General features: G+C 38.2%; 1 protein-coding gene across 1 annotated transcript; it reads right to left on the bottom strand.

The window, feature by feature from the left end:
* Positions 1-27,774, bottom strand: LOC134536892 (ATP-binding cassette sub-family F member 3). The gene is made up of 13 exons (XM_063376955.1): positions 27,618-27,774; positions 25,538-25,646; positions 22,989-23,163; positions 21,368-21,591; positions 19,712-19,816; positions 15,865-16,023; positions 14,031-14,231; positions 12,247-12,429; positions 11,353-11,526; positions 10,294-10,468; positions 9,149-9,329; positions 8,330-8,550; positions 1-4,791 (listed from the first exon to the last, which is right to left on the bottom strand). The coding sequence occupies exons 1-13, from the start codon at positions 27,688-27,690 to the stop codon at positions 4,630-4,632; spliced, it is 2,142 nt and encodes a 713-aa protein (XP_063233025.1). The 5' UTR covers positions 27,691-27,774; the 3' UTR covers positions 1-4,629.
* Between the last annotated feature and the right edge of the window lie 66 nt (positions 27,775-27,840).

The raw sequence follows: 27,840 nt of genomic DNA on the forward strand, positions 1-27,840 counted from the left end.
TTAAACACAATTTCACATATTTATAAATTATACACAAATATATCAGTTATGCTGAAATATACAATACAATGCGAATCATTTCGCTGATTTGATTCAAATCAGCATTGCGTTAGCACTTGGTTTTCAAACAGAACGTGAAAAGATCAGTTTTGAATATGCTTTCCCCATTTTTCTGTTTCCATAAACTAAAAATAATGGATAATTAACAAAGTTTCTTTTCCAAAAGGTTAATTTATGGGGAATAATGGATGCATAATTTAGAGTGGCACTGTTTTGAACATTGTTCACTGCAAAGCAATAGCAACACATATCCATGACATGGCTATTATAAAAAAAATTAACTGTAAATACAGTGGATCCAAAAAAACATCCAAGAACTTAAACCAAACCAGAAATAATGAATGCTATACAATCAAGAACATGGCTGTGTTACAAATGTTGCTCTTTCAAATAATATTTAAATAATATCAGAACTCAATTGTAAACTGTCTCCCGCTTTCTTCCTGAATTCAAAAATACTCTTACAATTATTCACTATGCATCAAAACATTATGTTTTTTCCAAACACATTTCTACAAAAATATTCCAGAAAAAACCAATTCAAAATTTTTTTATACAACAATATAATTTGAAGTTAAAATCAACACTATAGTAAATCCACACTATTACCAGTTTCAGGAAAAAAAAAAGACCAATATTACAAGTTTTTTACCATGGAAATGCAAGCAATCCAGCGTATGTTACTAAGGTAATAAAGTTCAGCTGTATGAAAACACCACTAAGAAATTTAACAAATTGCATATGGACTATAAAGGTACAGGCTCACTCGTTTGCACATACAAATGGAATAAATATCGCTGCCAAACTGCCACTGTTTCAATAATTATTGGATATCACCAATGTTTTGTAAGTTAAAAAATGTCTCATCATTATCCGCCAGTAAATTTTACTCACGGACTGTACTTAAAACACCCAACAAAATTTTACTCAAGCAACGCAGTATCCCAAAAATTACGTAGCGATTTTGCCAAGCAGCTAGAACAAAATTTTTAAGAGTTACATTGTCATACGAGTTATCAGAATTTAATAACCATCAAAAAATAATAATAAAAAAAAATTACAGCTCACCTAACGAATCCTCTAAAATTTTTAGTCATTTCCTAAGGCTTGTTAACTCTCATTTGTCCATGTTTTCCTTATTTTAGCAGGTGATGATAAAGATCCTTCTCTTATAGCTTTTCCTTGCATTTAAGATGGTCTTACATTCAAAGAATCTTACATGGGAAGTTCTATTACAGTTTAGGCCTTAATTATAATCAAAGTAATCCTATAAATAGGTTATCTTGAGAGGCTATCTTACATTTTAAATCAACTTATATTTGAGGATCGTCTTTGTTAGAGGTCATCCTGTGAGACTTGACGAATATATAATGCTTTAACATTTACAAATTGACTGTGACTTGATAGTTATTTTCATAACCCACTCCCACTAGAGTGGTAATTTCAAATGTTTAACTTGTTTGGCACTTAAATATTTACTAACTCAATTTTTGTTTCAGTGACTTGCATTGAGAAAATTTCGTATAAAATTGAAAATGTTATTTAATTATTCAATATTGACACCTCTGATTATGCACACAACCCTAAGTGGTGATGATACTTTATTATGAAATTCTACAGGCAGTGTTTTGCAAAAAAAAATTACAATTAATTAAAACAATATCACATGCATAATTTTTTTTAATTGGCGAGGAGATACGTATATAAAAAAATATATAAAATTTATACTAAAATCTTTCAATACCCAAAACAATTCTTGTCCATTAATGGCTGTTTTTGTTACTTTGTTACCATTGTAACATAATTTTACTAGTATATGACCAAAAATAGGCACTTTTTATCCCACAAACTTAGCCAACACAATTTTTTTAAATACATACATACTTTTTCTAAAATCAACTGCTACTTTCACTTTAATTTTTTTTAAGTAAGTATTAAGTATTTTCGATTTTTTTTTCTCAGCTTCTGCACATTCGAACTTGTTATTTCAATCTAACTTAGGGGCGTTCGAGTGTTCGCATGACCTTACAAACTGGCTGGCATATGCAGACATACAGGAATTTATTTATCTTTCTCAAGAAATTGTAATTAATGTGAATGTTTGCTGCAGGCCCAAAATTTCTCCAGCACTTAACTATTTATTCAAAAATATTACATTTTTTATCTGATTTACTATTCAGTGAAAACTAGTAAAATAAATTCTTAACTCAATTCTTTGGAGCTGAGAGGTAATTATACTCCCAAAACATTTTTAAGTCAGAGTAAAATTATATGTATTGTGATTAAATTAGACAGTAGCCTTCATTAACGTTCTCAGAATAGACAAATGGACAAAAAAATCCCTTTCGGCTAAGCCTTCAAGCGAGGTGGATTCCTCTGTACTGAACAAAAGTGTGAATAAATATAGCTTTATGTATCCATGTAACATTTTGGAAACTTCAAGTACCGTTAACGTTGTAAAATTGCAAGACCCTGCCCTCCCAAGATTTTACAATTTTCTTTTAACATGCTGATTTCCCTTTCACATGTAACACTGGGTAGAAATTTTCCAGAATTCGCACCATGATAATGACCAATAGGTATTATTTCATCCAATTGTACATCACTGTTTGTACCTTTTCAAATGAAGAAAATAATGGAGAGTTCTTAAGGAGTCTTTTAAGGATTTAAAAATCTATTCAGTATACAACAATGTAACTGGATTTCTTTCTTGCTCATAATTACCATTAGTAAAACCACAATTTTATTATTATAACAAAAATCTGCTGTTTCACCATTTTATGTGACTTCATAAACATATTTCAAGGAGTTTTATAAGATCCATGGTGAAATATAAGGGCGTTTAAGGCCTTTAAGCAACAAAAATAAACCAAAGATTTTCTAATGTCATTAAGGAGATGTACGTACCCTGTACATAAAACTGAAAGCTTTCATCACATTCATTGGATTACCTGCTTACCCAGGCCACAAACACAGAACCACAAGGAACATTTAGACCAAAAATGGGCTTTAAATTCTTGTGTGCTTTTTGTGATTAGATGCAGTTTGCAATTTCTTTGATGATGCAGACTCACAAACAGTTTGCAAAAGAACCATTTAGGTAATTCACCTGAATTCTAGTAACAAATTTGTAAAAAGAAACAAATTTGAAGCATAGAACTCTATGAGAAAAGAACAAAGATTCTGTCATTACAAACGTTCAAAAAATGCAAAATTTGCAACCTGGCATTAGGCAACTAACAAACTTTCCAATTTTCTGCAGATGAGAGAATTGCACTGACCGCAAATCACACATCCACAAAAAGTTTGAACCCTGTGCATGACTTGATAGTACACACACAATCATTTCTTACAAGAGTTTAAATTCAGCAGCCCAAAGTTTGAAAGCTGTTCAAAGTCCCATTTCAGATAATTTGTGTTCAGCATGCACTACCAACACCCAAGCAAAGCCACTGTGGTAACATAGGCAGAAGTAATGACAGGGAAAAATCCTACCCATTTAGTAACCATTATATGCTCAAAACTCAATTTTGAAACCCCACTGCAAAAACTTATTCAGAAAAGCACTTTTGGTTCTTGTGTAAAAATTGATCTGAAATACAACAAACAAACAACACCATTTTTACATAGTTGTCATCTGCAAGTCCCACAACGATCCCTGTAATACAGGCTAATAGGCGAAACCTTCATAAAACACAAAAAAATGTGTGTCTTAGAAGTTCACTATGTATTACAATATAACAGAAAAATTAAACATGTGAAACTGACCATCAGTTTCCAAGTAAAACTTAACTCATAATCTGAGCGTCACATGTGCAAGTGTGTCTTCCCGGCTGAGTTAAAAATTAAATAATAAAAAAAAACTGGATCTCAATATTATCCAATTGACAATTGTTATGTTAAAATTACAATGCTGTTATTAAAGAGTGGCACTTTATGTATACAGATTACAATAATTCTTTCTATAAGTGTAACAAAAACTGGTAGAAATAATATTCAATTATGACACCATATTCAATTTAATTAACAAAAGCACGCTACACATGAAACGTCAAAATGCACACAAACACATACAAAATCAACTAACATGACTTAAATAATTTAAGTGAACAACATTAACAAGTACGAAATAGTATAAACATAAAATGGATTAGACATTACCTATTATGTCTTATCCAGGTTCTTTTTATGTTATAAGTTACTGCATACAGCTCCTTTAAGTTTTTCTCGTGTATTTTAATTAGGTATCATCTGACCCTATCAGCAGACAATTTTTAGTCCCACGAAATGTGCTAGAGATTTCTTACACCCCAACACTCCCGAGAAAAGAAAAAAAAAGACAGCGCTGAGTTTGAAAATTAGGAAGCATGGAATACTGATGATAAAAAAATATCTTTCCAACGCAATTCATTTTTTGCCTAGACGACAGTTTCGAATGTTTCCCGGTAGAAACATTCCTCGGGCGAGGCCGCGGAGACGTTCTCTCCAACTCGGAACGCTGCAGTTTCGCGAGCCGTCGCGGGTCGACGGCTAGGTAGCGGGGCGGAGGCGGGCTGCCGTTAGGGGTCGCTACTTGGCGGCCTGGGCCTCCAGCAGCTCGCGCTCCACTATCCTCCTGTACTCGTCGAAGCCCCCCTCCACGCTGCGCACACTTCCCCCGCCGCACACCCACAGTTCCTTGCACACCATGCGGATCAGCCGCTCGTCGTGGGACACCAGGATCACCCCGCCCTGGAACACCGCGGTGACACGCCCGTCAGCGTGGTCACGAAACACCAGTCTCGCAAGCACCAGGCCTGTGCGAACACTAGCTTGTTGATGCAAAGCAACTGTCAAACCAAATGTTTAAAATATTTTGCGAAGCCGAAATAGAACTGCGAATATTGTTCTCGGCAAAACTGCATTACGCTTATTTTTATAAAATACAGGATTAACATTTAAAAAAATAATCATTTGTAATGTTTAAACTAAGGGATAAACCAATTGAGTCCTATTTATAATATCGATCAATAAAAATTATAAAATAACCTTGCTTAATTTATGTTAATATAATACATATTCAGAGAAGCAAATGGAATTCCATCTTTTGATTTTTTTTTTTTGTATATTACTTATTTTGTTGAGTGAATCCTAGGCTTCCAATGTAGTAAAGCTTTGCAACAGATGCGAAGCTTCACATCGGAAGAGAAGCTCTGCATCACAACAGAAGCTTTAAATAAATCAAAAAAGCTAAATTTCCTGACAAAGTCAAATTGAATATTAAAATGAGCTTCAAATGATTTGCCTTGTCGAAGCTTCGTACAGGCCTATTCGAAACAGTCAGCAGTGATAAAGCCTGCCCCACACGACACCCATTTCCTTAGCAGTTTTCATGTAATTTTTATGCTAGCGCGCCTGCTCCCGTGTGGGTAACATTTCAGCACCCTTCCAAGGGGTCTGGCTCTGGGTATAAAAGTTTTCATAATCGAAGTCTTAGCCAAAACCGTAATAGAACGTGTTCTATTTTTCTGCTATACCCACGAGCTGGAGCCGTCAAGATGGCGGACCCACGTGTTGCAATATAACCCCGTATATAGTCTGTATTGTCAACATTAAGGGACGTAACAAATGTAATGGTATGCCAAATGAAACTTTATAATAGTAAAACTACTATGGAATATATTTGTTAAGCTGAAATTGCCACAGAAAGAAGTAATCGGAAATTTTAAATACGTTATGAAAATACGTTGCATTTTATATTACCCATTATCTCCTATCACATTCGTAGAGGTTGCGGTAGCGTAGTGGCGAAGGGCACGATGGCAGCGATAGAAGGGTGATTTTGAATGTGGTTCGAATCCTCATCAGTCCAATTTCTTTTTAGTTTTTTTTTAAATAACAGATAATTAAATTGTACATACTGTGCTTTCTGCAAATATAAATTATTAGAATTAATTTATGATATAATATTATTAACTACATTTAGGTGTCTCAGTCCATTGATTTTATTCATAGTACTACGTACCTAGATTTATTTTTACTTTTAAAAAAGTAAAGTAAAATCACATGTTCACAAATAATTTAAACCAAAAGTTAATTTTATAATTGAAACGCCAACGTTTATTAAGAAACGAGTGTCCATAAATTAATAATGAATAAACTGATACTTCATAGCGACACACCTGTGAGGGTAAAAAAAAACATGCAAAATGATTTTCTTCACCTAAGATTTAAATTTATTACGCGGTATGTGCATGTTTATTTGTCTCACTGGGTTACAAAAAAGATTAGTTACAATTCCTCTAATTATGTAGTTAAATATATAAGTAATCAATAAATCTTATATATAACATATATGAATCAGTAGCATTTTTTTTACTATTACAATGAAATTAGCTTGATTAACTGTATAATTAAATTAATATTAGAATTTAAACCGTACATAAACTACATTTAGTAAACCCAATGTCCCTTGTATCATTTAAATTTATATATTTTTAGATTTTGAAATTAACCTACAACTTAAAATATATTTGTAATTCCAAAATTGCTCTTAATTTGTTTTTAAATACTAAACCAATTTTGTTATTTATTTGCAAATGAAAAATATAAGATAAAATATCAAATAATATTTCCGCAAGTTACATAATTTTTAACACAAACAGGTGTAACTTTCACTTTTTTTTTTTCAGTATTTTGATAAGTTGACTACGACAGGTTTATCCTCCCCTGATATGTTTGCTTTGGTCGGCAACTGCGTTGGCTGGTTTTCTGTTAGCATTCTAGGTATCGTGTGTATGGAGTTAAGAAATCTTTCTGCGGTTCTGCTATACAAATTTTTATGAAAATTTTTATACCCATGGGTATAACAGAAGTTATAGCAGAAAATGGGCATCGTGTGGGGTGGGCTTAAGGAGATAAATTATTGGAACATTGATGAAAAAAATGGGTAGGAAAGACTGTAAAATCCCACCCGGAATCCCACTGATGATTACCACAGTAACGAGACAGCAACCTGGCCAATCAAAAACTGTGGCCCCTGGTCTCTTTGCAGAAACAAGGTGAAACGGTAAGTACGATGCTGCAACTAGCATACAATACGGTATTAATATATGTGCAATGCTCTCAAATAGAAGGCAGTATTTCTGCTCACAGTTGGCAATCATGAAATTTTTGAATGGTTACGCTTACCAGGATGTACACTCAAATCTGTAATAAAATTTTCCCTGACTTGGCTTGACCAAATGTTGAAATTTTTATTCCTAATTTTATAAAATCATTTACCTATTATCAATTTGTAATTTTCTGAAGGGTGGAAATAAAAAAAAATCCTATGTCCACCAACCCCATAGCTGTTGTAGTGTTGTTCTCTCTCCACATTTTTTTCCCCTTCAAACTGATCCTCGCTACACCATTTATAGTGAGTTTGGACTAGCCACAGAAACACCATTGTCGGAAAAAAAAATGCTCTCACAGTTTGGTTAACGGCAGACTAGAGCATACATTTTCCCTTCAAATCATTACCAGTGAGTTATTCCCATAACTTTTCCAGGATTTAAAGTAAATTTCCCTTACTTTCCCTGATCGTTTCCCACTTCACAAGACTTTCCCCCGAGATTCCAGAAAGTGGACGACCTGCTAAAATAGATTTAAGCAGCAGCTGAAAGTGATGCAAAAAAAAAAAAAAAGTAGTGATGGACGAAGGAGTGAAAGAGTAAAAGAAGAAGAGGATAAAAGAGAGCAACGAAGAGAAAAAAAGAGAAAGAAAAAGGAGTGGAGGAAAAATAAAGAGAAAAAAGATAGAAAAAGAGAGAGTAAGAAAAAGAAAAAGAGATAAGAGAAAATGCAAGTGAATAAGAGAAAGAAAACATAAAAACAAAGAGAGAGTACAAAAGATAGGATTATACAACTGGGAACTACTAATCCCCTACAAATCCCAACACTGAACTAAGAAGTAATAAGTAGGGGCATGCATATTTCACGAAAAGATTCCGAGACTAGCTGAAAGTCAAAACAATGTAGCACCGTCCGTGTTCCGTGATTGGGTGAGTTTCTTTCAGGTACATGTTGATTATTACAACACCAATCACATTAAGTCAGTGCGGAATCAAAACGCGTCCTGATTGGCCCGGTAAAACAAGGCGACGACTTCTCGCGCAGACGGCCGCCAATCACAAGGAAGAAACCGCTGGTGCGGGTATACCTTGTTGCAGTTTAGTAGACGTTCAGGTTTTTCTCGCGAAAAATGCACGCCCCTACTAATACGAAGAGAAGCCCGCGAGGGACTCACGGTGTACTTCCGGATGGCCTTGCCCAGCGCCTCGATGCTCTCGATGTCCAGGTGGTTGGTGGGCTCGTCCAGCACCAGGAAGTTGGGCGCGCCCATGCACATGCGCGCGAACGCCACCCGCGACTTCTGGCCCCCGGAGAGGCTGCCCACCGTCTGGAGCGCCATGTCGCCCGTCACCCCGAAGCTGCCCAGCTGCCGGCGGTACTCCTCCACCGACTTGCCTGAGCACACGCCCGCCCGTCACCCCCTCCCTTCCGCCTTTGAATATATATACTGTATAGAAGTCGCCAGCCCAGGTTAAAATTTCTAATACGGTTTTGAGGTAGTTGGCTAATTCACCGCCGCAATCGCCACCATCTCTAGGGCATCGACTTGTGGTGGTCCCTAGCGGACAAGTGTTGAACTCTTCAAACACCCCTTCCCCCTCCCGTTGAACGACCTTGAGCTGCAGTGAATGATGGGTGGGGGGGTGCGGGGAATGACAGCGGGCGACAGTGCTGCGCTCTAACGTGTAAATAACAACCTAAGACGATACAGGGCGTTACGGCAGCGCCCTGCAGCGGTGAAGTTCCCAAGCTGCTCATCATACGCTCCTGAAAAACGTAGAGTAAATCCTATCCACTCGCGACTTCTATACAGTATATATATTCAAAGGTACGACTTTAACCAAACAAATGTAATCTTAAGAAGTGAACTACTGTAAATCATTATTTAAAAATAACAGGGCCTAAAGACATTGGATACAGTGTTGTAAACCCCACATTTACCAACAGGTAGGTACTTTCGAGTCATGCTGCGATGCCCAGGAAGAAACCGCACCTGGGTACGTCTGCTGCAGGACCTCGACGGCGGAGACGTTCATGTCGAGCTGGTCCAAGTGATGCTGGCTGAAGTAGCCGAACTTGAGGTTCCGATGGACGTTCCGCATGCCCCTCGTGGGCGTCAGGATGCCCATTATGATCTTCAGCAGGGTCGTCTTCCCCGCGCCGTTGTCGCCCACCTGAATGGTGTCACGCATTCCATCAATGTTTCAGAAAGGTTTAGAGTACATACCATATAAACCCGAATAGTAGCGTAGGTTTTTATTCCTAAAAACTGATCACGAAACAGATCGCTTTGTTTTGCATACCAAGAAAAATCAAAAAGCACTATAACATAACAAAAAGCTAAATTGGGTAAATAAACTTAACCGTCCATAAAACAGTGTTAAAATAATTTCTTACTTTTAGTTACCACGTGTCTTGACCATCTTTATTTAACACTCTGCAGTAAAATAAATTCCAATATGCAAATATTTAATTGCAGTAAAATGAATTCCCATATGCACATATTTAATTCTCCGTCAAACACACGGGATAAAAATGTAAACATAATATTTGGTTGCAGGATAACCAACCTACAAACAAAAGAATAACACAACTGAATCAGGGTGTGTTCCATTACAACTAACTGCCTTCTAGTCTGAAACGAAAAGTATGGTAGATATTTTCTGGAGAACAAAATTCGACATTTTAGTTTTTCGTAAAATTTACAATTTACTGATAGAGTTAAATTTATTTAATTTGTAGGTAGGAATCTCAAAATTATACTTTTTCGAGTGGCGAAGGAATTGGAAATAGGCATTTCCACTCTAAACGCCATCGCTATGATACGTGAGACAATTAAAAAACAAAAGTGGTAGTGTGTCTTTAATCACAAATAAAATAGAAGCTCTAAGCACGACAAAGTTGAAAAATTGTTTGCTTGGTTAAGCAAATTCGAGCATCGAGTGTATCCATCAATGATTTTAAAATTAAATTTGTTTACATAGCTTGATGAGTACAGTATATTGGTAAAAAGTTCAAACACTGACAATGACAAGTGCTAATTGCTACTGTATTTCCCACGTATAACATTTTCCTTATGCCCCTTTGAAAAAACATTACAACAGGGTACAACTGTGGGAACACTGGTTGGCCACTCACGATACATATCCTGGACTCGAGGTTAGCTCCCAGGTTGACGTTGGTGAAGATGAGGTGGTCCGGGGAGTAGCAGAACGCCACTTCGTCCAGCTGCAGGATTGGCGGGGACAACGGCTCGACCTCCGGGAACTTCAGCACCACTTCCACCTCCTTCTCGATCGCCTTCAGCTCCGGCCTGCGCCGGGAAGCACTCGTTCAAGTCGCGCACAAACTTTCCTGCTGCAACTTCACTCGAGAAAGAAATTTTAAATGTACCATGAACATGCCTAAAATCTAAGAACTAAACTACCGGCAATTTAAAACAATAACTTTGGACCTACACATCCCCACACACTGTGGCACGGAAAGTCACAGCGGTAGCGAGGGGTGTATGCAAGGAAGGAAGAAGGGGGAGAATGGGTGTGATATCCCCCATCCCTAAACCAGAAATCGTAACATATCATTCCCACCCATAAAATAAAGAATTTAATGATAAATTTTTTTCCTTTCTTTTAAATTACGTTATAAAACACGCACACGGAAAATTATTATGCTCAACACAAGTGCGTTTGCGTGATGTTGGCTAACGGTGTCTATTTACAATCTTCGAATAATGGCGGCACTGTTTTTCTAACGTGTGTATATAACAAAAAAAAAAAAATATATTATCTGCGTAAAAACTATGAAATATTAAAGTCTTCTGTCAGATTTATATATTGCAAAAGTGTGTCTGAAACGCCTACAAAGATAGCTGTTCCAAGAAACGACATAAACAAGAATTTTGTCATCTAACTGGCGATGTGATTGTTATGTATTTTGTGTTCATATGGTACGTAATCTATTTTTTTTGCGTTTTGGTGGTATTAACACTCAATATCGTTTTATTTTGCGTGCGCGAAAAAAAAGGGCTCTAACTGTAGCGTACCACTGTCGCTTCAACATAGCGGCTTAGTGTTCGGGGACGTTAAATTTAAATTCTACATATTTAAAAAAAAAAAATTTCAAAGTAAATAACTGAGCAACTAATGATGAATGGTTTGTTTCCGCAGCCACGCCGTGGTCTTGAGACCCGCGACTTACAGCTTCTCCAGCATCTTGATCTTGCTCTGGACGCTGGACGCCCGGTTGGCGTTGTAGCGGAACCTGTCGATGAACTCCTGAACGTGGGCTCGGTGCTGCTGCTGGGCCTCGTACTCCCGCTGCTGGTTCTTCATCTTCTCCGTCTTGGTCTTCTCGAACATCTCGTAGTTGCCCCTGCGAGAAGCACGCTCTTCAACCACCTACTCCACACACTTCACACACTTCCCACAGCAACCGCTGAACTACGGATACAAGTGCTGTTCGAATAGCACAATACTATTATTGGAATCAAATCATTAAAGGAAATGACAGCTACTGAGATAAAAATAGTAACGGTCTGCATATATTAAAAAAAAAAAAATCCAATTCTATTCAAGTAATTAGATATTCAACTCAACACTTTAAATCAAATGATTATTATTTTCATTATTCATTACTGATAAGGTTAAATGATAGCCTTAGGAAGTTGTCATCTATTAACTATTAGCTTTCACAGCTGCCCGTAACATCCCCATCAATCCTCAGACATGTAAAGTATGTCAGTGTTACTGGGCAACATCTTCAATTCTAAGCCAACTCTCTCTCATCTCGTAAATGTCAACTTCGTACAAGTGGAGAATGACAATTAAAATGAAGATGAATTACATGGGGTTTCATAGAGGCTGAAGACAATTTAACCTCCAAGATTATAAATGGGCTCCAAAATACCTGACAATTTACTTAGTGCTATTAATTATAATTATACAAATGGTCAGGATTGAACCCCCGTTGCATAATGATCACGTCGCCTACACAATTATCACCACTGGGGATCCACAAGAAGTGATGAAGGTTAAGAAGATGCAAACAAAGACGACTCTGGTTATAAATTCTCAGCGGCACAGCAGAGCACACCTGTAGGCTTCTATCCGCTGGGAGTGCAGGTGGAGTATGTCGGTGGGCACCGTGTCGAGGAAGTTGCGGTCGTGGGAGACGACCAGCAGCGTGGTCGGCCAGTTCTGCAGGTAGTTCTCCAGCCAGATGATGGCCTTGATGTCCAGCATGTTCGTCGGCTCATCCAGCAGCAGCAGGTCCGGCCTGGACAAAGGAGAATCCCACAGGATTATTGTGTGAATGAAAGAATGAATGAATGAATGAATGAATGAATGAATGAATGAATGAATGAATGAATGACAGCTAAGGAACCTGCCTAGACAAGAGGTGTTTAGTGTAAATAGTTCCAGTGCCTGGAGAAAAGAACAAAACTGTCACGTCGGCCAGCCTGCCTGAAAGTTGAGGACTTTTCGGTTTTTAACAGGTGGTCCACCTGGCGCCCGGAAAGTGACGTGTTTTTACAGTCCGTTGTTTTGTGGTTGTTGTTACCTAATGTTAGTAAAAAAAACGTGTCACGTCGTTGCAGTGCAATCCAAGTAAAAGAGTTCAATCACTGGTGGTGTTTGGAACAATGCGAAGCCATATTGTTGGTGAACAAACAAGAGGTGTGTTAGTGAGATGCAATGATAAATTGTGGCACTCGCTGGTGCTTCTAGCGCGGTACCGCCTGTCGGCACAAAGCTGTGGACTCGCGCAGTCTTCTCGTCATGCACAGGGCAACTGATAATTTGAGCGGTAACCACAACATTATATGACACACAAAGATAAAGTCCCTCGAGTGCTTTCCAAAATCTGCAACGGATGATTCATGCCCAGAAATTATTCTGAAAACATGCGTTTTAGCCATTTTCACACTTCTAAAAATACAAATTAAAAACCAAATACAGAAACAGAACTACTTGTCCACTCTCAAAATGTTCTTAAATGCTTTTCGTAAACTCTACTGTCTTGAGTAGTTTTCAAATCGCATGGAATTTTTCTGAAGCTCTGCACATCGTATGTGTGCCCAGATAGATAGGACCCTTAACATCTCAACCCCTATCCTTAGAGATGATGAGGAGTGGTAAGATGAGAATAGACAGTTGATAGAATGATTGCATGGTAAAATAAAACACACAATCTCTCTACTAAATAAAAAAAAAATTAAAATTTTTTTCACATAACAACATTAGAGCTTGAAGGAACTTTTGCTATGCAGTATTGTTTTTCAGCATTGTCAAGTTTTGAAAAAACCTCGCCTCATGCTTTTAAACACATGTTAAAAAAAAACTGGGCGTATTATTGGAAGAATATGGTAATATGCACATACAATTTTTAAAATGATACAGCTAACTCACGTTTTTATAACGAATGGCCACTGAAGAAACTATTACCAGCTTATCTCAAAAAAAAATTCCCTGCGCTTTACTCTGCGGGAGTTGCCATTTTGCGTAGGTGGTGCTGCAAGCGAAAAAAAAAAAAGCAATGTGCACGTGCTTATCCAGAACGGATTTGAGTTATTCTTTAATTTTTACCTTCAACCAACACTAAACAATGCTTACAGTTGTTAATATTCAAAATTTATAACTGGGGACATTCCTTTACATACATACTGTATAATAGTTGTAAAATACTGCCTAAGTAAAGTAATAATAATAAACCATTGGGCAACTTTTTACATCTATCAAGAGAGGTGTCATGTTAAAATTTACAGAAATAGTCGTCGTCCATCCCCCAAGCAAAGTAACTCCAAGAAAATGAAATCCTCACGTGGCGTGTGGGAGAGGCGTTGAATCAACAGCCCTGACGCTGTGACGCGGACTCACCGGGAGAAGAGGGCGCGGGCGAGCGCCAGCCTCATGCGCCACCCGCCGGAGAACTCCCTCGTCTTCCTCTGCTGCATCTCGGTGGTGAAGCCCAGGCCGTTGAGGATGATGCTGGCCCGCGCTGGAGCCTTGTCGGCCTCGATGTTCTGCAGCTGGGCGTACACCTCCGTCAGCTGGCTGTTCAGCTCCGGGTCCGTGCACCTGCCACACCAGTTCCCAAACTGATCCATTCGACCTGCCACTGCCCTCCCCCAGGGGCGTGCCGCCAGGTATTCCCACGCTACAGTGAAACGTCTTCACCCAGCGTTCCACGGTTCGACCCACTTCGCAATCCATCGCTAGAGACCTGCGAAATTCGCGGATTCACTCTGGCGATAGGCTAGAATTCAAACACATATCGATGGCTTAGAATGAAAACCTCGTATCTCAATTTTTGGACGAACATACGTTTTTTTATGTTTTTGGCTGGAAAACCTCGTATCTCACAAAATGTTTGGCTGAAAGAAATAAAATGTGCATCCTACTGCTTTCTATCGGGAAAAAAAGAAACCACGTATATCAGTAGCACTCCACATTGTAGAGAGAAAACCTCGCATGTTCGGTATGAGATACAGGGTTTTCATTCTAAGCCATCGATATACCTCTTAGATAATTTTGCCATTGGTTTACTGTTCATCTGGACGAATCTCAACCAGCTGTAAATGCTCAGCCGAAGAAGGATCGAATCACAAGACGAACCAGCTGAGAGACGACTTGCCGAGTCGGCAGCCAACGATCTTGCGTTATTTGCCCGAGTGTACAGGGGTATGTGAAGTCTATCCTAAAAGGCCATCGAAACCGCGAATTTTGCAGGTCTCTGTCCACCGCCGATCAAGCCGATCGCGTTGATATTTTTGAGCAGATTTCAGCTCCATTAAGATGTAATGCACTCCTTGCCTACTTTCTCCAAGGTGGAGAGTAAGTGAAGCATTATGTACCTTCAGATTAAATACCATGTTCACATCCCAAGCAATTTTCACAAGTTCCTTACAACTGGCTGATTACTAAACCAAAACCCTTATTTGCATGGTTGTGTTTTTCCCGTCTTGAACTCGCTGAAGACATGACAACAAATTGCTATTAGATTTTTTTATTTGCTGATTTCAGATTTTTATGAAGAAATATTTTAATAATGGGAGAAGAGTAAATTTTTTGGCATTTCCCATTTTGGCCACCAAGAGGCGTTAATGAAAAATGAGGAGAGAAGAAACAGCCTGTTCAAGAAAACTTTCAAGTACCGATTCTGCAATGAAATTCACTATAAATAATATTTATAAATAACTTACTAAATCTAAAAATGTTATCCAAACATAACAATTCTCTGAATAACTAGTTTCTATTCACCCTGTTTTACTGCTGGCATTTTCAATATGCTGCGAGTTTGTAACTGCGGGCTTTCATTTGGGTTCAGTGTTAACCTGTTTTCTAGCGGGTTACAGATTTTTTTTGCATTACACATTGTGTGTCACCGTTGAAAATATCCAAAAAAAATCGTGGCTGTGGTCCCCGAATGTGCCAGATTAAAGACCTTTCACGGTCTTTAATGAAACAGATATTTTATTTTCATAGATAAAAAATGAAATCCTTAAATGATATTTTCTAGCCATTGTACCATTTATTGGAAAGCTTGATTTTAATGAAACAGATATATCTTATTTTCATAGATGAATTAAAATCCTTAAATGATGTGTTCTAGCCCTTGTACCATTTATTGAAAAGCTCAATTTTAATGAAACAGATATCTTATTCTCATAGGTAAATCGACACAGTGACTGCCGTCCCCGGTCTGACGCACCCGCTGTTGATGCTGGCGCTGATCTCGCGCTCCCGCCTGAGCAGTTCCTCGCGCACCGTGTCGCACTGCAGCACGCTGTCCAGCGCCAGAGTGTCGTCCCCCACCACCTCCTGCTCCACGTGGAGCACCGAGATGTGGCTCGGGATGCGCAGCTGCCCACTGCAACAAATACTCGTGTGTCCCTCTCGAGATCCCTCCGTCACAAGCACAACACAGCATTACACACAACAGTTGAACTATAGGCCTGTGCGAAGCTTCGACCGAGCGAACCAATGAAAAGCTCTTCTCTACATTCAATTTAACTTCTCCGCAAAACGTTGTACTGTTACACTTATACAGAGTATTTTACGTTAATTGTTTTGTTTAATGAGCATCAAAAATTGGAATTATGTTTATTGTATAAAAATTAATACTGTGATATGTAGAAACAAATTTTGCTCTATGACACATGATATATCTTTGGTAAAACAAAAAGAAAATGGTTGTTATTACATGTAATGTAGAGGAGAATAAGCAGAGGAAAATAAAAGTGTGTGTTCATTTGGAATTGTGATGATTATTTATAAAAGATATAAGTTTGGTGTTCCAGACTATATCAACAATGACCTTTATTACTCACTCAGAGGTCTGAAAGTGGTCTTATGCTCGTTACGTAAGTAGCTAAGCCGGCGCAGAATTGTTTTTAATATTCATCAAACCAATATAGTAAATTTAAATAGTAGTTACTGCTGAAACCAGCACAACGTTCTATCCGTTTTATTTGAAGCTTCGATTGTGATGCAATGCTTCGCGTCTGATGTGAAGCTTCACGTTTGTTGCAAAGCTTTAAAACATGGAAAACTTAAGATTTTCCCATGAAAATATTTTTTTTTTTATAATTGCTTTGCATGAAAAAACTAGTATTCACACAAGCCTATTGAACTCTGTAATATAATCTGACTAATTACAATTGTGCATTGCGATAAGCATTTACACATGACCGGAAATAATATCAAGGAGAATTCATTCTAGGTTTAACTTATGCTTAGTACTATGTTATTACCAAAACACTGATATGTTTTCTGCAAATCAGAAGCTCTAAACATCCTACTATGTCTCCATTTGAATTTATTTATTTAATAAATAAAAAAAAGTGTGTTTATTATGTTTGCATGATAGCGTTAAGCTATAAAAATCATTACCAAATTTTTCGAAGGAGAAGAAATTCATTTCTGAATTAAATTTTCCAATTAATGTGACACTATGATTTTTATTCTGTTAATACTAATTTATTCTTGTTGATTACACACTCCAATTACAGTAGCACAATTTTTCGAAGACTAAATCAACCAAAACAAACAAAGGGATGGGGGTTAAGATGCTCATTATAGCCGGCCGCTATGATTGTTTTTTGTTGTGCGAGTGCTGTATCACTGCAACCATGGGCATACATCCGCGGAGAGGGGGAACCTTCCCCTTGGAGTTAAGAAGCCCCTCATTGAGGGGAGTCCGCTTGCACTTGCATGATGGTGCCTGTGAAACGGGGTTGAAAAACGAAAATGTCAGAACTACCTATGTTTTATGGAAAACATTCTGTACATTTTGAAGCCTACTGCTTATTTCATGCATACAGGCCAACATATTGGAAGTATAACATGCACGCACCCTATTCAGAGAAGACTTGAGTCTGTTAAAACCCACGTGCCAAACTCTCCCCCCTTGCAAATCCTACAGATCTGCGCCCCCGAATGTAACTATCCACGTGTTACTACTAGGTTGATTGTGTTCAGCCGATAGCGACGGTACAACACAACTTGGACCAGGAATGTTTGGTAAGGACTCGGCCATGGGCTCCACAGCATTTCCTTGGATTGATATGTGGAAACCACAGTAATCCGAAAGTGAGATAGCCAAACTAGGCTTGTTTTAGGTTCGGGACAGGAAAATTATGTCACGGGTTCGGTTCGGTTCGGTTCAAAGCTAAAACACAGAGGTTCACCCAGTCTAATAAAGAATACTCTCAAAGCAGGGGTTTTGCAATGACCCAACGAAGCTGCATCCAGTAAACACTGTACATGGCGGCTGGTACACAGAAATAAGTTTTAAAAAGTTCCCAGCCATTATTTTGTTATAAAGAATTTATTATATTATTTGTCATACTTTTAATCAAAAATGGTAGAAGAGTTTTGCAAAGTCTATATACTTGACACATTTCTTTGTGTTGTTTTGTAAGCACCTACATATAATGCCTAGGGAACTGAAATTTTCGCGAACCGCGAAATAAAGCGAAATAACGCGAAATGTTAGCAGTTTTAATTAAATCACGAAATTCCACACAAAAAAACCTTTTCGCGATATTGACCCGAAATCTGCTTACTTGTACACGATTTTTTGACTGGAAACGTCAATTAAATTAATAACAACATAGAAAACATTTTAAAATCAGTACAGATTCCTAACCACAAATTTCCCACCTAAAGACTACTTTATTAAACACTTTTCGTCTTCGTACATGTATCAAAACAAACATAATGGCTTCGGTAGCAACTGTATAAATACGACTTTTGCGAGACGTTTTGAGTTTGAAAGTATCGATTCAAGAATTGAGTTGTATACTTTGCTATCACGTTTATGCTTAAAATCATAGTTTTCTTCCTGTATTTCATCAGTTTAACATTTCCATACGACACTGTCCCATTTACAGTTTATTTAATATGAGAATCGATACCTTAAAATGAAATTACCGCCTGCGAAAAACGTTTTGTAAAACGTGAGAGTTAATCTCTGGCTGCACAGATTACTACTGCGGCCATGTCACGAGGAGAATAAGAACAAATGCAAATGTGTCTATGTTATTGTTTACATAGATCGTGACGCTTTCATATGAAAGAGATTTTGTGTAAATGTAAGCCTTGTATGCTCAAAATGCCTAAAGTAGTGACTGTTTTCGTTTTCGATTGTGCACTCGAATTTGAAAGTGAAGGCGGTAAATATGTAGTTTAGCGGTATTTGCGAAACAAAATTTAAAAAACCGAAAATACTTTTATTATATGCTATTTCACCTCCTCTTTTCATTAATCCCGGCGGAGATAAGAAATTCCAACTACTTAAGGAGATATTGAATTTTTTAATTTTCATTGTTGGGCGATATTTGTTAAAAAAAAAAATTCCGAAAATACTTTTATCTATGCTCTCCTCTTTTCATTAAACCCGGCGGAGATAAGAAATTCCAAATACTTGAGGAGACTGAATTGTCAATTCTGGAAACACATGTTTTTTTATTCATGTACATAGGCCTATTCTTTAAATGATTTTTAAACTCTGATAGTGTTAAAATTACTTTTATGGAACTCAAAATCACTAGTATAATTTAAGGATTATGATTGTAGTATGGTTTATATTTTTATGTATTGGTTTTGTATTTTTACATTTTTCTCCATGATTTTAGAGAGCAGTTTTTTATGACGAAATCAAGATATTTTTATGACAAAATCTGTTAATTTTATTTACCATGAAAGTGGGGCCCTAATAATGCCTGCATTATTTGTTACTGTATACTGTACTGTATGTATCTTTTGTTTATGTTTGTGTTTATGTGTGCACACCTCTAAAGTCTTATGCATGTCCACAAATTAAAAAAATCAATAAAAATAAACAATTAAATGGAACCATAAATATGCTGAACTGATATTATTAGAAGGTTTTTCTAGTTTAATATAGAAAATTTTTTAACGTTTTTAAATTTTGACAAGTTTTGCCAAAAAGGAGATATTTTAAATACATGGGGCCTCCAAAATTGTTCCATTAAGGGTGGGCAAACTATCCCATTGATAGGTTACGAAATACAGAAAACTACAGCGATCCCAACCTTGATAACATCCGCAGCAGTGTCGTCTTCCCCAGCCCGTTCCGTCCCACAAGGCCGTACCTTCGGCCAAAGGCCAGGGTCAGGTCTGCACCTGTCAGGAGAACACTGCACCACAAACAAAAAAACCATCAGATCAATAATCTTCTTAAAAAAAAAAAACATTTAGACTACGGACAGACAAATAACACTAACATGATAAACCAAGCATATTCTTTCACATTCTTAACGCAAACCTCGACTGATTATCAGTGACAAGAATATTTACATCCCGTCTCCAGTCTCCAGAAATGGAGGTTTAAATTTGCAGTCAGGTCAGACCTAGATTTTCACATGTGGATGACAAGGTGGATTGTTCATCCCTCCTCTAACACACACACACACACAAACACACACGCACATTCATTATTATTAATCTTAACTCCATTTATGATGAAACACAGTCCTTAACGAGAAGTATTTCCATATCAATATTTATGTAGTGGTACTTTTAAATATCGTTACGAATGCAGACAGAACCGTGACATGCGCCAGGTTCAGAGCTGGCTGGCAGCCCTGCATAGCCACTGGCGTAACGCACTGTGTCACGCGTGCTCCACTGATGTAAGGCATGCCACGCATGCCTGACCCATTACAAGGGACGTCGCTACCCCCTCTCCCCTCCGCACCCTGCGCATCATCCTTCCTCGTCACTGTTATCCATCACTGAGCAGCCTTGGGAATTCTGGAGCCGCTGTGCAGAGTGGTGCCAACAGGCACTGCCCTTCTGGACTGTTCGGGCACTGGGTTGGCCCGGGATGACGCGACTCGTCACGTCTCTCGTCAGTTATGGAAAAAGACGACCCACAGGTACTTAAGCAACAACGCTGGCCTCCACGGCGAGAATTCCGAACGAGTCCAGAGACAATTCCGGAGTTTTGAGAGTGAAGGGAAGTGAGACATGAGCTAAGAGGGTGAGAGACCCCCCCCTCGAGAGTGACGCGACGCGGAGCGACGCGATCGAGAGAGTGCGACTGCCTCCCACAAAAAACAACAAACCAGATTTGATTTCCCGGCAACGGAGTGACTCTCCGATTTCTCAAGTGGGAAGCATAGTCAATATCGTTTTAAGCATGTGGGTTTTCTCCAGGTGCTCCTGTAAACCCCCTAACCAATCTTTCCGTTAGTGGTGTATTCTCATATCACCTCGTAGCTTCCAATTACCTTGATGTTGACGACATAATAAGCTATTAATTATTTCATTCATTCATTGGAAGAACTATTTTTCTAGACACTTATGCAGCCAACAAAACTTGTGTACCCAGTGGTGTAGGGGTTCCAAACACCCCCCCCCCCCCCCCCAGCACCAATACTTTAATTATTTTCTTATTCATCACTCAAACAAATTTCATATTAAAATTAATAAAATTTTTACCATTACAATATTTAAATTTAAGTACAGAAAACTGCTAAAATAGCACTATTTTACACCTTAAAATCCAAATTTTCCCGGAGGAAGACCCCCCCCCCCCTCCCCGGCTTGAATACGGAGGGGGGGGGGGGGGTGCATGCTTTTTAACACCCCCCATACACAAATCCTGGCTACGCCACTGCGTGTACCAGAGTACAGGCAGTGACTGTTTTGCGACAGTTGATATCAGAAGTGCCACCAGCACTCACCGGTTGCCGTAGGCCACGTCGAAGTTCTCTACGCGGATGTCCTGGGCCCGGTTGCTGCCCTTGTCCTCCAGCTTGGACTCCTTCTTGCTGGTGACCTGCGACGCGGTGGCCGTCTCGAGGCGGGGCGCCGCCGGGGCCTTGCCCCCCACCGAGTCCTGGCTCCGCTTCTCCTGCTTCTGCTGGAGCTTCGCCTCCGCCTTCTCCAGCTTCTTGGCGTCCACCTTCTGCACGAAGAAAACCACGCACTCACTCGCTCTGCGAACCTCACACACAACCACTCCGCGTGAAGGCCAGTGGGGTCAGTCGAGGTGATGTCTCATCAGGGCGTAACAAACTGTGCAATGCTCGGGTGTAGGACGCTCATTGATGGAGAAAGATATTGGTGAGAGGTAGAGGGGAAATGAAATGGAAAGGGGGAAGTGGGGGAGAGGGGGATCAGAAGAAAGAGGAGGGGAGTGGGGATCAGAAAATTGTGTAAAGAGGCGAGGGGAAAGAAAAGGGGTTAGTGAGAGGTAAGAGAGAGGGGTAAGATGAGGAAGGAGGGAAACTAAGAAGGGTGAAATGAGGAAGGGAGAGAGGAGATAGGAGGGAGAGGAGGAAGGGGGGAAGAGTAGGAAGGGTAAAGAGGAGGAAAGGAGGAGAAAGAGGAAAGGAGGAGAGAGGGGAAAAGGAGATGAGAGAGGGGAAAATAAATTAATAGAGTAGGAAAGGAAGAGAAAGAGGAAAGGAGGAGAAAGAGGAAAGGAGAAGAGCGAGGGGAAAATAAATTAATAATACTAACAAAAGTGTTGAAACCTTCGACCCTTTAAATGTTGGTTTACAAACTAAGTTTCCAGAATCAATACAGATTGCATATTATTTATATATTATATGTTAAAAGTACAAAATCTTGGGGTAATGGTAACAGGACAGGTTATGTAAACTTCAGAGTTTATCAGTGTGGAAATTTTTTTTTAAATTTACATTGTTTCTTGTAATATTTTTCTTCATGTCTTTTTCCCTGAATAATGAATCCATTGAATACAAAAATTTGATGGTATTTGAGGATTTGATTGGCCTATTCCTAGTTTTATTTATGTTAAGTCACATATTATCACGTGTTACTCATTAATGGCCATGTGTTTGTAACTGTTTACCACCCATGGGCGTCGCAAGGATATATATTATTTGGGGGGGGACTTCAATTGAATTAGTTGTTCAGGAATATCCATCCCCTGGAAAAAAAAAAAAAAAAAAAAAGCGGGGGGTCCAGGGGTCCTTCCCCCGGGAAATTTTGGGGTTTGAAGGTGCAAAACGGTGGTTTTTAGGCATTTTCCTTTCCTAAATATTCTAATTATAGCACTTGCTCGGCTCGCAGCAGACGGCAGTAATATGAACCCATGCTATCAAGTGGAAGGCATCATATTTTTAATATAACTACGAAACTAAATATATTATTGGAGGGGACAAAATTGAAGACTTATTATTGGGAGGGACGTGTCCCCCCCGGTTGCGACGCCCATGTACCACCTAAGTTGCTAATCTAATTACGCCCGCATGTTGTCAACTAAGACACACTGCACTACGGAAGGAGGCCACGGATGATCCCCGGAGCTGAAACCGCGCGCTTGCCGCCACTTACGAAGCCGTCGTCGCGGGACATGACCCAGATGCTCTTGATCTCCTCCATGTTGGTCTCGAGGTTGGCGGCCATGCTGGCGAGGTTCACCGGGGCGTTGAGCACCTTGGCCGGCCCGTTGCCCAGCTGCTTGGCCCTCTCCGGCCTCATGAGCAGCAGCAGGTGGTCGCATATGTGCCTGCGAAGCAGCCCGCGAGGGACGTCACACGTCCCACGTCGCTACCGGACGGGGGTTGTTTAAGGGTGTCTTAAGGCTCGGGGCAAAATATGTGTACATTCGGAGCCAGTACAGCTATACTAACTTTGCCCCCAAGCCATTACTATACAGTTAAAAACCTGAAGGGACCACAATTTTGTCACTTTTCAATAACGTTGTTTGTATTAACCAAACTATTACAAAATTTTATCACAATTTTTATATAATTTATAAATAAAATTCAAAAAAGTTAAAACTTTCAATCAATTTTATACCACACTATGTACTTATTTTTTTCAGGGATTTAAAAACCTAAAAACTAAAGTGCATCTTAACCTTAGATTAAAATGTGCATTTAAAATAATTAGTGTTTATTTTATCTTCCCAATGCACAATTTCTGTCATTAACACTGTCATTTTGGTGTGTTGAGTTGCCATCTTGGACACAACATTGTAATTTAATAGAAATTTACTCAAATACATCTGATACAATGTATTGTATAAAGTAAAATTAGGAATGAGAATTTTGGAAAGAAATACTTTTCTGCAGTATTTCATAAAGAGCATCATCTGAAAATACTATTTTTTTTATTTTCTAAAGAGTCATAATTGAAAAATGCCATCTTGGTTTCAAATGTTTTTGTCAACAATTTTTCTCATAACATTTAATATTAAAGGTAATTGTTTTTTTGAGCATAACACATAATTTTAGGGAATGTCTTGTTAATAATGACCTACTGCTATAAACAGTTTAACCTGTGAAATAATAATTGGTGTTTAGCACTTAATTATTATTTTTTTGTTAGAATGACTACAACTGTTATTACACCCCAGACCACCTAAGCTAAATAAAAATTCAGTCTGTATTGGACATACATAAACACTTGCATAAAAAATTTGAGTGCTGAAAAATTACTGAAGTTCTAGAAAAATGTTACTATCATTGATTAGTTTACAAAAATAAGGTCTCTCTGACACTGATTGATACTAATGTATTATTTATTGATACTCCAAAAAATTCACAGTCATTGTGACTGCCATCTTGCGACCACAAAAGCCAGTACATTAAGAGCATACAACTTTTGCACATAACCTCTTCCCATGTTTCCACACAACACAGGCGTTGTCTGTTCGCGTACCGAAGAATAGTTATTACTTTAACAGAAAGTTTGCACTAATGTCTCGTAGTTACTCACGAACTCAGGGTGCCGCCAAAAGATTCTGTCCTTGGAACAACGACTAAAAACAAATTTAGTCGCGTTGTGGGCTTCACCGACGACTGTGGTCAGAAAATTCTAGTTGCAAGGTCCAAATGATGAAAAGCGGTTGATCTTACACGGTGAAACCCAGACCAAAGTTGCAAAATGTTCTCTAAACTCACATAATCTATACTTTGTGGACCACTTCCCAACGTGCAACCTATCGGTACCTCGTCAAGACAAAGAATCAATAATAGTGCGTCCAATTTTTTATTCCACATGCTATTGGCTATGTGGTTTTTAACTGCTGGTATATTTTAAAAAAAAAAAATCCTCAGTTAGCAGGTCTAGGAGATTGTAAATAAAGTGAAAGAGTATTTCTGTTAGATTAAAAATTTTCCATGCTGTAAAATTGTTGATATATTATAAGTGTTCACAAAACTAAGATTTTTTATTCCAACTGGATTCTAGAAAATTTGGTAGCTCTAAGTACATAGAAGCCAAGGGAAATTCTGTGGTTTACCAAATTAAAACAACGTAATTAATGGGAAATTATTATAGGTAATCGGTAAAATTATTGCGTAGTGGCTTTTCCATAATTAAAATAATAAAATTCAGAAAACACTTTTTTTGAACACTTACGACATTTCTCCAATTACCCTTAAAACATAACTTCTAAATTTAGACTGGTTTCTGAGAAATCACCGCTTATAGGTTACACTACAATATCTGTGCATTGATTTGGAAGCCGCCATTTTTGCTTTCTTAAAATCAGAATAAATAATACGTTAACATCCAGTTCAATATTTTCTGGTTTGTAATGCTTCTCACTACACAATTTCCCTGATCTTCATCACCCTCCCCAATACAAGTGTCTTGTTTTCTCAGAATCCCAATAGAATCAGAATTTTTTTTTTTTTTGCAGCAAACAACCAACATTAGATGTACTCAACAAACACCATTTTCAGATTTTCCTGCAACTCTCAACATTTACCAATTACATACTACACAAAATGCTGAGTTGTGGATAATTTTAAAATGTGAAGTCTATAAATTGGAAACAACAAAACCAAACTAAAAACACCATGCAGTCCAAGACCCACACAACCTAGTGTTTCTTAATCATCCTGAAATGCAGTTAACAGTGTGGCACATACCTAATATCATTTTCTGATTTATTCTCTGCAACCTCTTGCAAAACTTCCCCAATTGCTTCATAAACTTCCTCACTGTCCTTGAAGTCATCTGCTCCACCAGACAATATACCTGAGAATTAAAGTACAAGATAATAGTTATCACTTGTTCCAAATTATTTACTTATTTTGACATAGCCATATACCTCAATCAAAAATTCTATAAGAAATAAACATAACATTTTTACTATCCTCTAGTATTCCAAACATCAAATTTTTTTTTCTTATCGGACATGACGGCTTTTTAGAAAGGAATGAAAAAAATCGGAAAACATGGTTTTCACACACTACACAGCTCACTAAATTTACCCTGAAGGGATGGTTTCTTAATTCCTACTGGTTCATGAAAAATAACAGTTTAAAGCTTACATTACAATACCTGTGTTTTCACACTGTGATCATGTATAACTTTGTTTAGCACAACTACAGCCAACTACAGAGAATTAAAAATACGCTAATTCTTCTGTTTCATACATTGAAGTTTATCCCTGGATCCTGATGGCATGATCATGTAAGATTTGATCCTGTGCTATATGATGCTTGTTGTTTTAGTTAAGTACGTCGGAAGATCCTGCCTATAAAATTTTTTTTTGTCATAATAATGAATTATAATTGTAAGTTGAATAAAAAGGATTTTTTTTTACCTACAATCAATTCTTTACTTCGCAATTTATTTTGTGTGCAGGATCTTCCGACAGCAAGAATCATGTACCACAAGATCAAGCCTTCAGGATCCAGGGATAAACTAGGATAGGTACATGAAACACCAGCCATATCAAACAAGCAATATATCACAGCTGTAATCAAAGAATTCCTTGGAAACACTGCAAAATTTAATGTGTCAGCTACTTCAAAGCACATATACTCCTATTTATCTCGGGTAAACCAGGGGCGTAGCCAGGGGGGGTTTTAGGGGTTCTAACACCCCCCCCCCCCCTTAGCCATCATTTTTTTTCTTATCTGAAAGCAGGTTAGCTAAAAGCCTGGGTGTCTTACTGCTATCACCGGCAACTTCACTGGAGGGGAAGAGTAAGCGAACCCTACAGATTCTCCTCCCCTTCCCCTACCCCTGTCACGAGCAGAAGCTATACGGTTGTGACGCCGTGACAGATCCCAAGTTTTCAAATATCTTACACCTATTGTATTTAACCAGCGCAGTAATTATAAGCAGGAGGTGAGTGGGTAACTCTTCCTGCTAAAGCTAATTGTTTCCAGGAATAGGCCAGTTCTGCCGAAACCCAACCATTTTTATTCCTTTTTTTAATTGTCGAGCTTCGAGCATGATTTATGATTTTAGTGGACATGGACAAGGCACTTGGATTGATTAAAATATCTTTAATTAATTTCTTACTTTTTCACTCAAACAATTTTTTTATTAAAAAATTATAAATATATTTACTATTACCTACAATATTTAAAGTTAAGTACTGCAAACTGCTCAAATAGCACTATTTTACACTTTAAAATCCAAATTTTTCCGGGGGAGGACCCCCCCGACCACCCGCTTTAATAGCTTCTAAACCACACCCCCCCCCCCCCCCCCCCATCTTCACTATACGCAAATCCTGGCTACGCTACTGGGGTAAACAATGGATGGTTGCGACATTTTAAAGCTACAGGTATTGTAATGTAAGATATAAAAATTTAATTTTTTCACAAACTAGTAAGAATTACGAAACAATCCCTTCGGACATGTATAGTGCGTGAAAACTATGTTTTCCGATTTTTGTTTCCGATCCAAAAAGCCGTATTTCCGATAATGACACAGCTTCTAAGAGTTGCTCTAGGAAATGTACACTAAAACTTTAGAAACCAGTGAATTAAAAATAATTAAATGTAAAATAATGGTTTAAAAACATAACTACACACTATAAATAAAAGATTAATATTTAAATGCACTTGCAAAATTCTGTCAACCTACTAGCCCACTAAATTTTGTGGGATAACCTTTAACTAAAAGTATCACATAAACACAATTGTGTTTGCATCAGATTTAAAGTGCCGCTTCATATAGTGTAATATAACAGTAAAACAAGCAACAAACCTTGTACATAATCATATAATTCATCATCAATTGCCGGAAACTTCGACCTGATGTAGTCTCCGTACGCTGCCATGATGCGAAGCAGTACGAGCAATCCAATCGCTGAAAACCAATCAGGAAAATTCCGCACTCATGCCAACGAAACTTTGACAGTTCACGTGAAAATTACCTACGAGAAGTTAAAATTGATAATACAGAGTTGTCATCATGGAGTAATGTTGTC

Source organism: Bacillus rossius, chromosome 11 (genome assembly GCF_032445375.1).
Source record: "Bacillus rossius redtenbacheri isolate Brsri chromosome 11, Brsri_v3, whole genome shotgun sequence".
Classification (NCBI taxonomy): Eukaryota; Metazoa; Arthropoda; class Insecta; order Phasmatodea; family Bacillidae; genus Bacillus; species Bacillus rossius.

Bases quoted from the DNA above. Each gene is read 5' to 3' on its own strand.
- LOC134536892 (XM_063376955.1), bottom strand. From the start codon at position 27,690: ATGGCAGCGTACGGAGACTACATCAGGTCGAAGTTTCCGGCAATTGAT. The intron at 25,647-27,617 runs GTTTGTTGCTTG...TTTAATTCTCAG, and splicing joins ATTATATGATTATGTACAAG to GTATATTGTCTGGTGGAGCA. The intron at 19,817-21,367 runs GTGAGTGCTGGT...TTTGTGGTGCAG, and splicing joins GACGTGGCCTACGGCAACCG to TGTTCTCCTGACAGGTGCAG.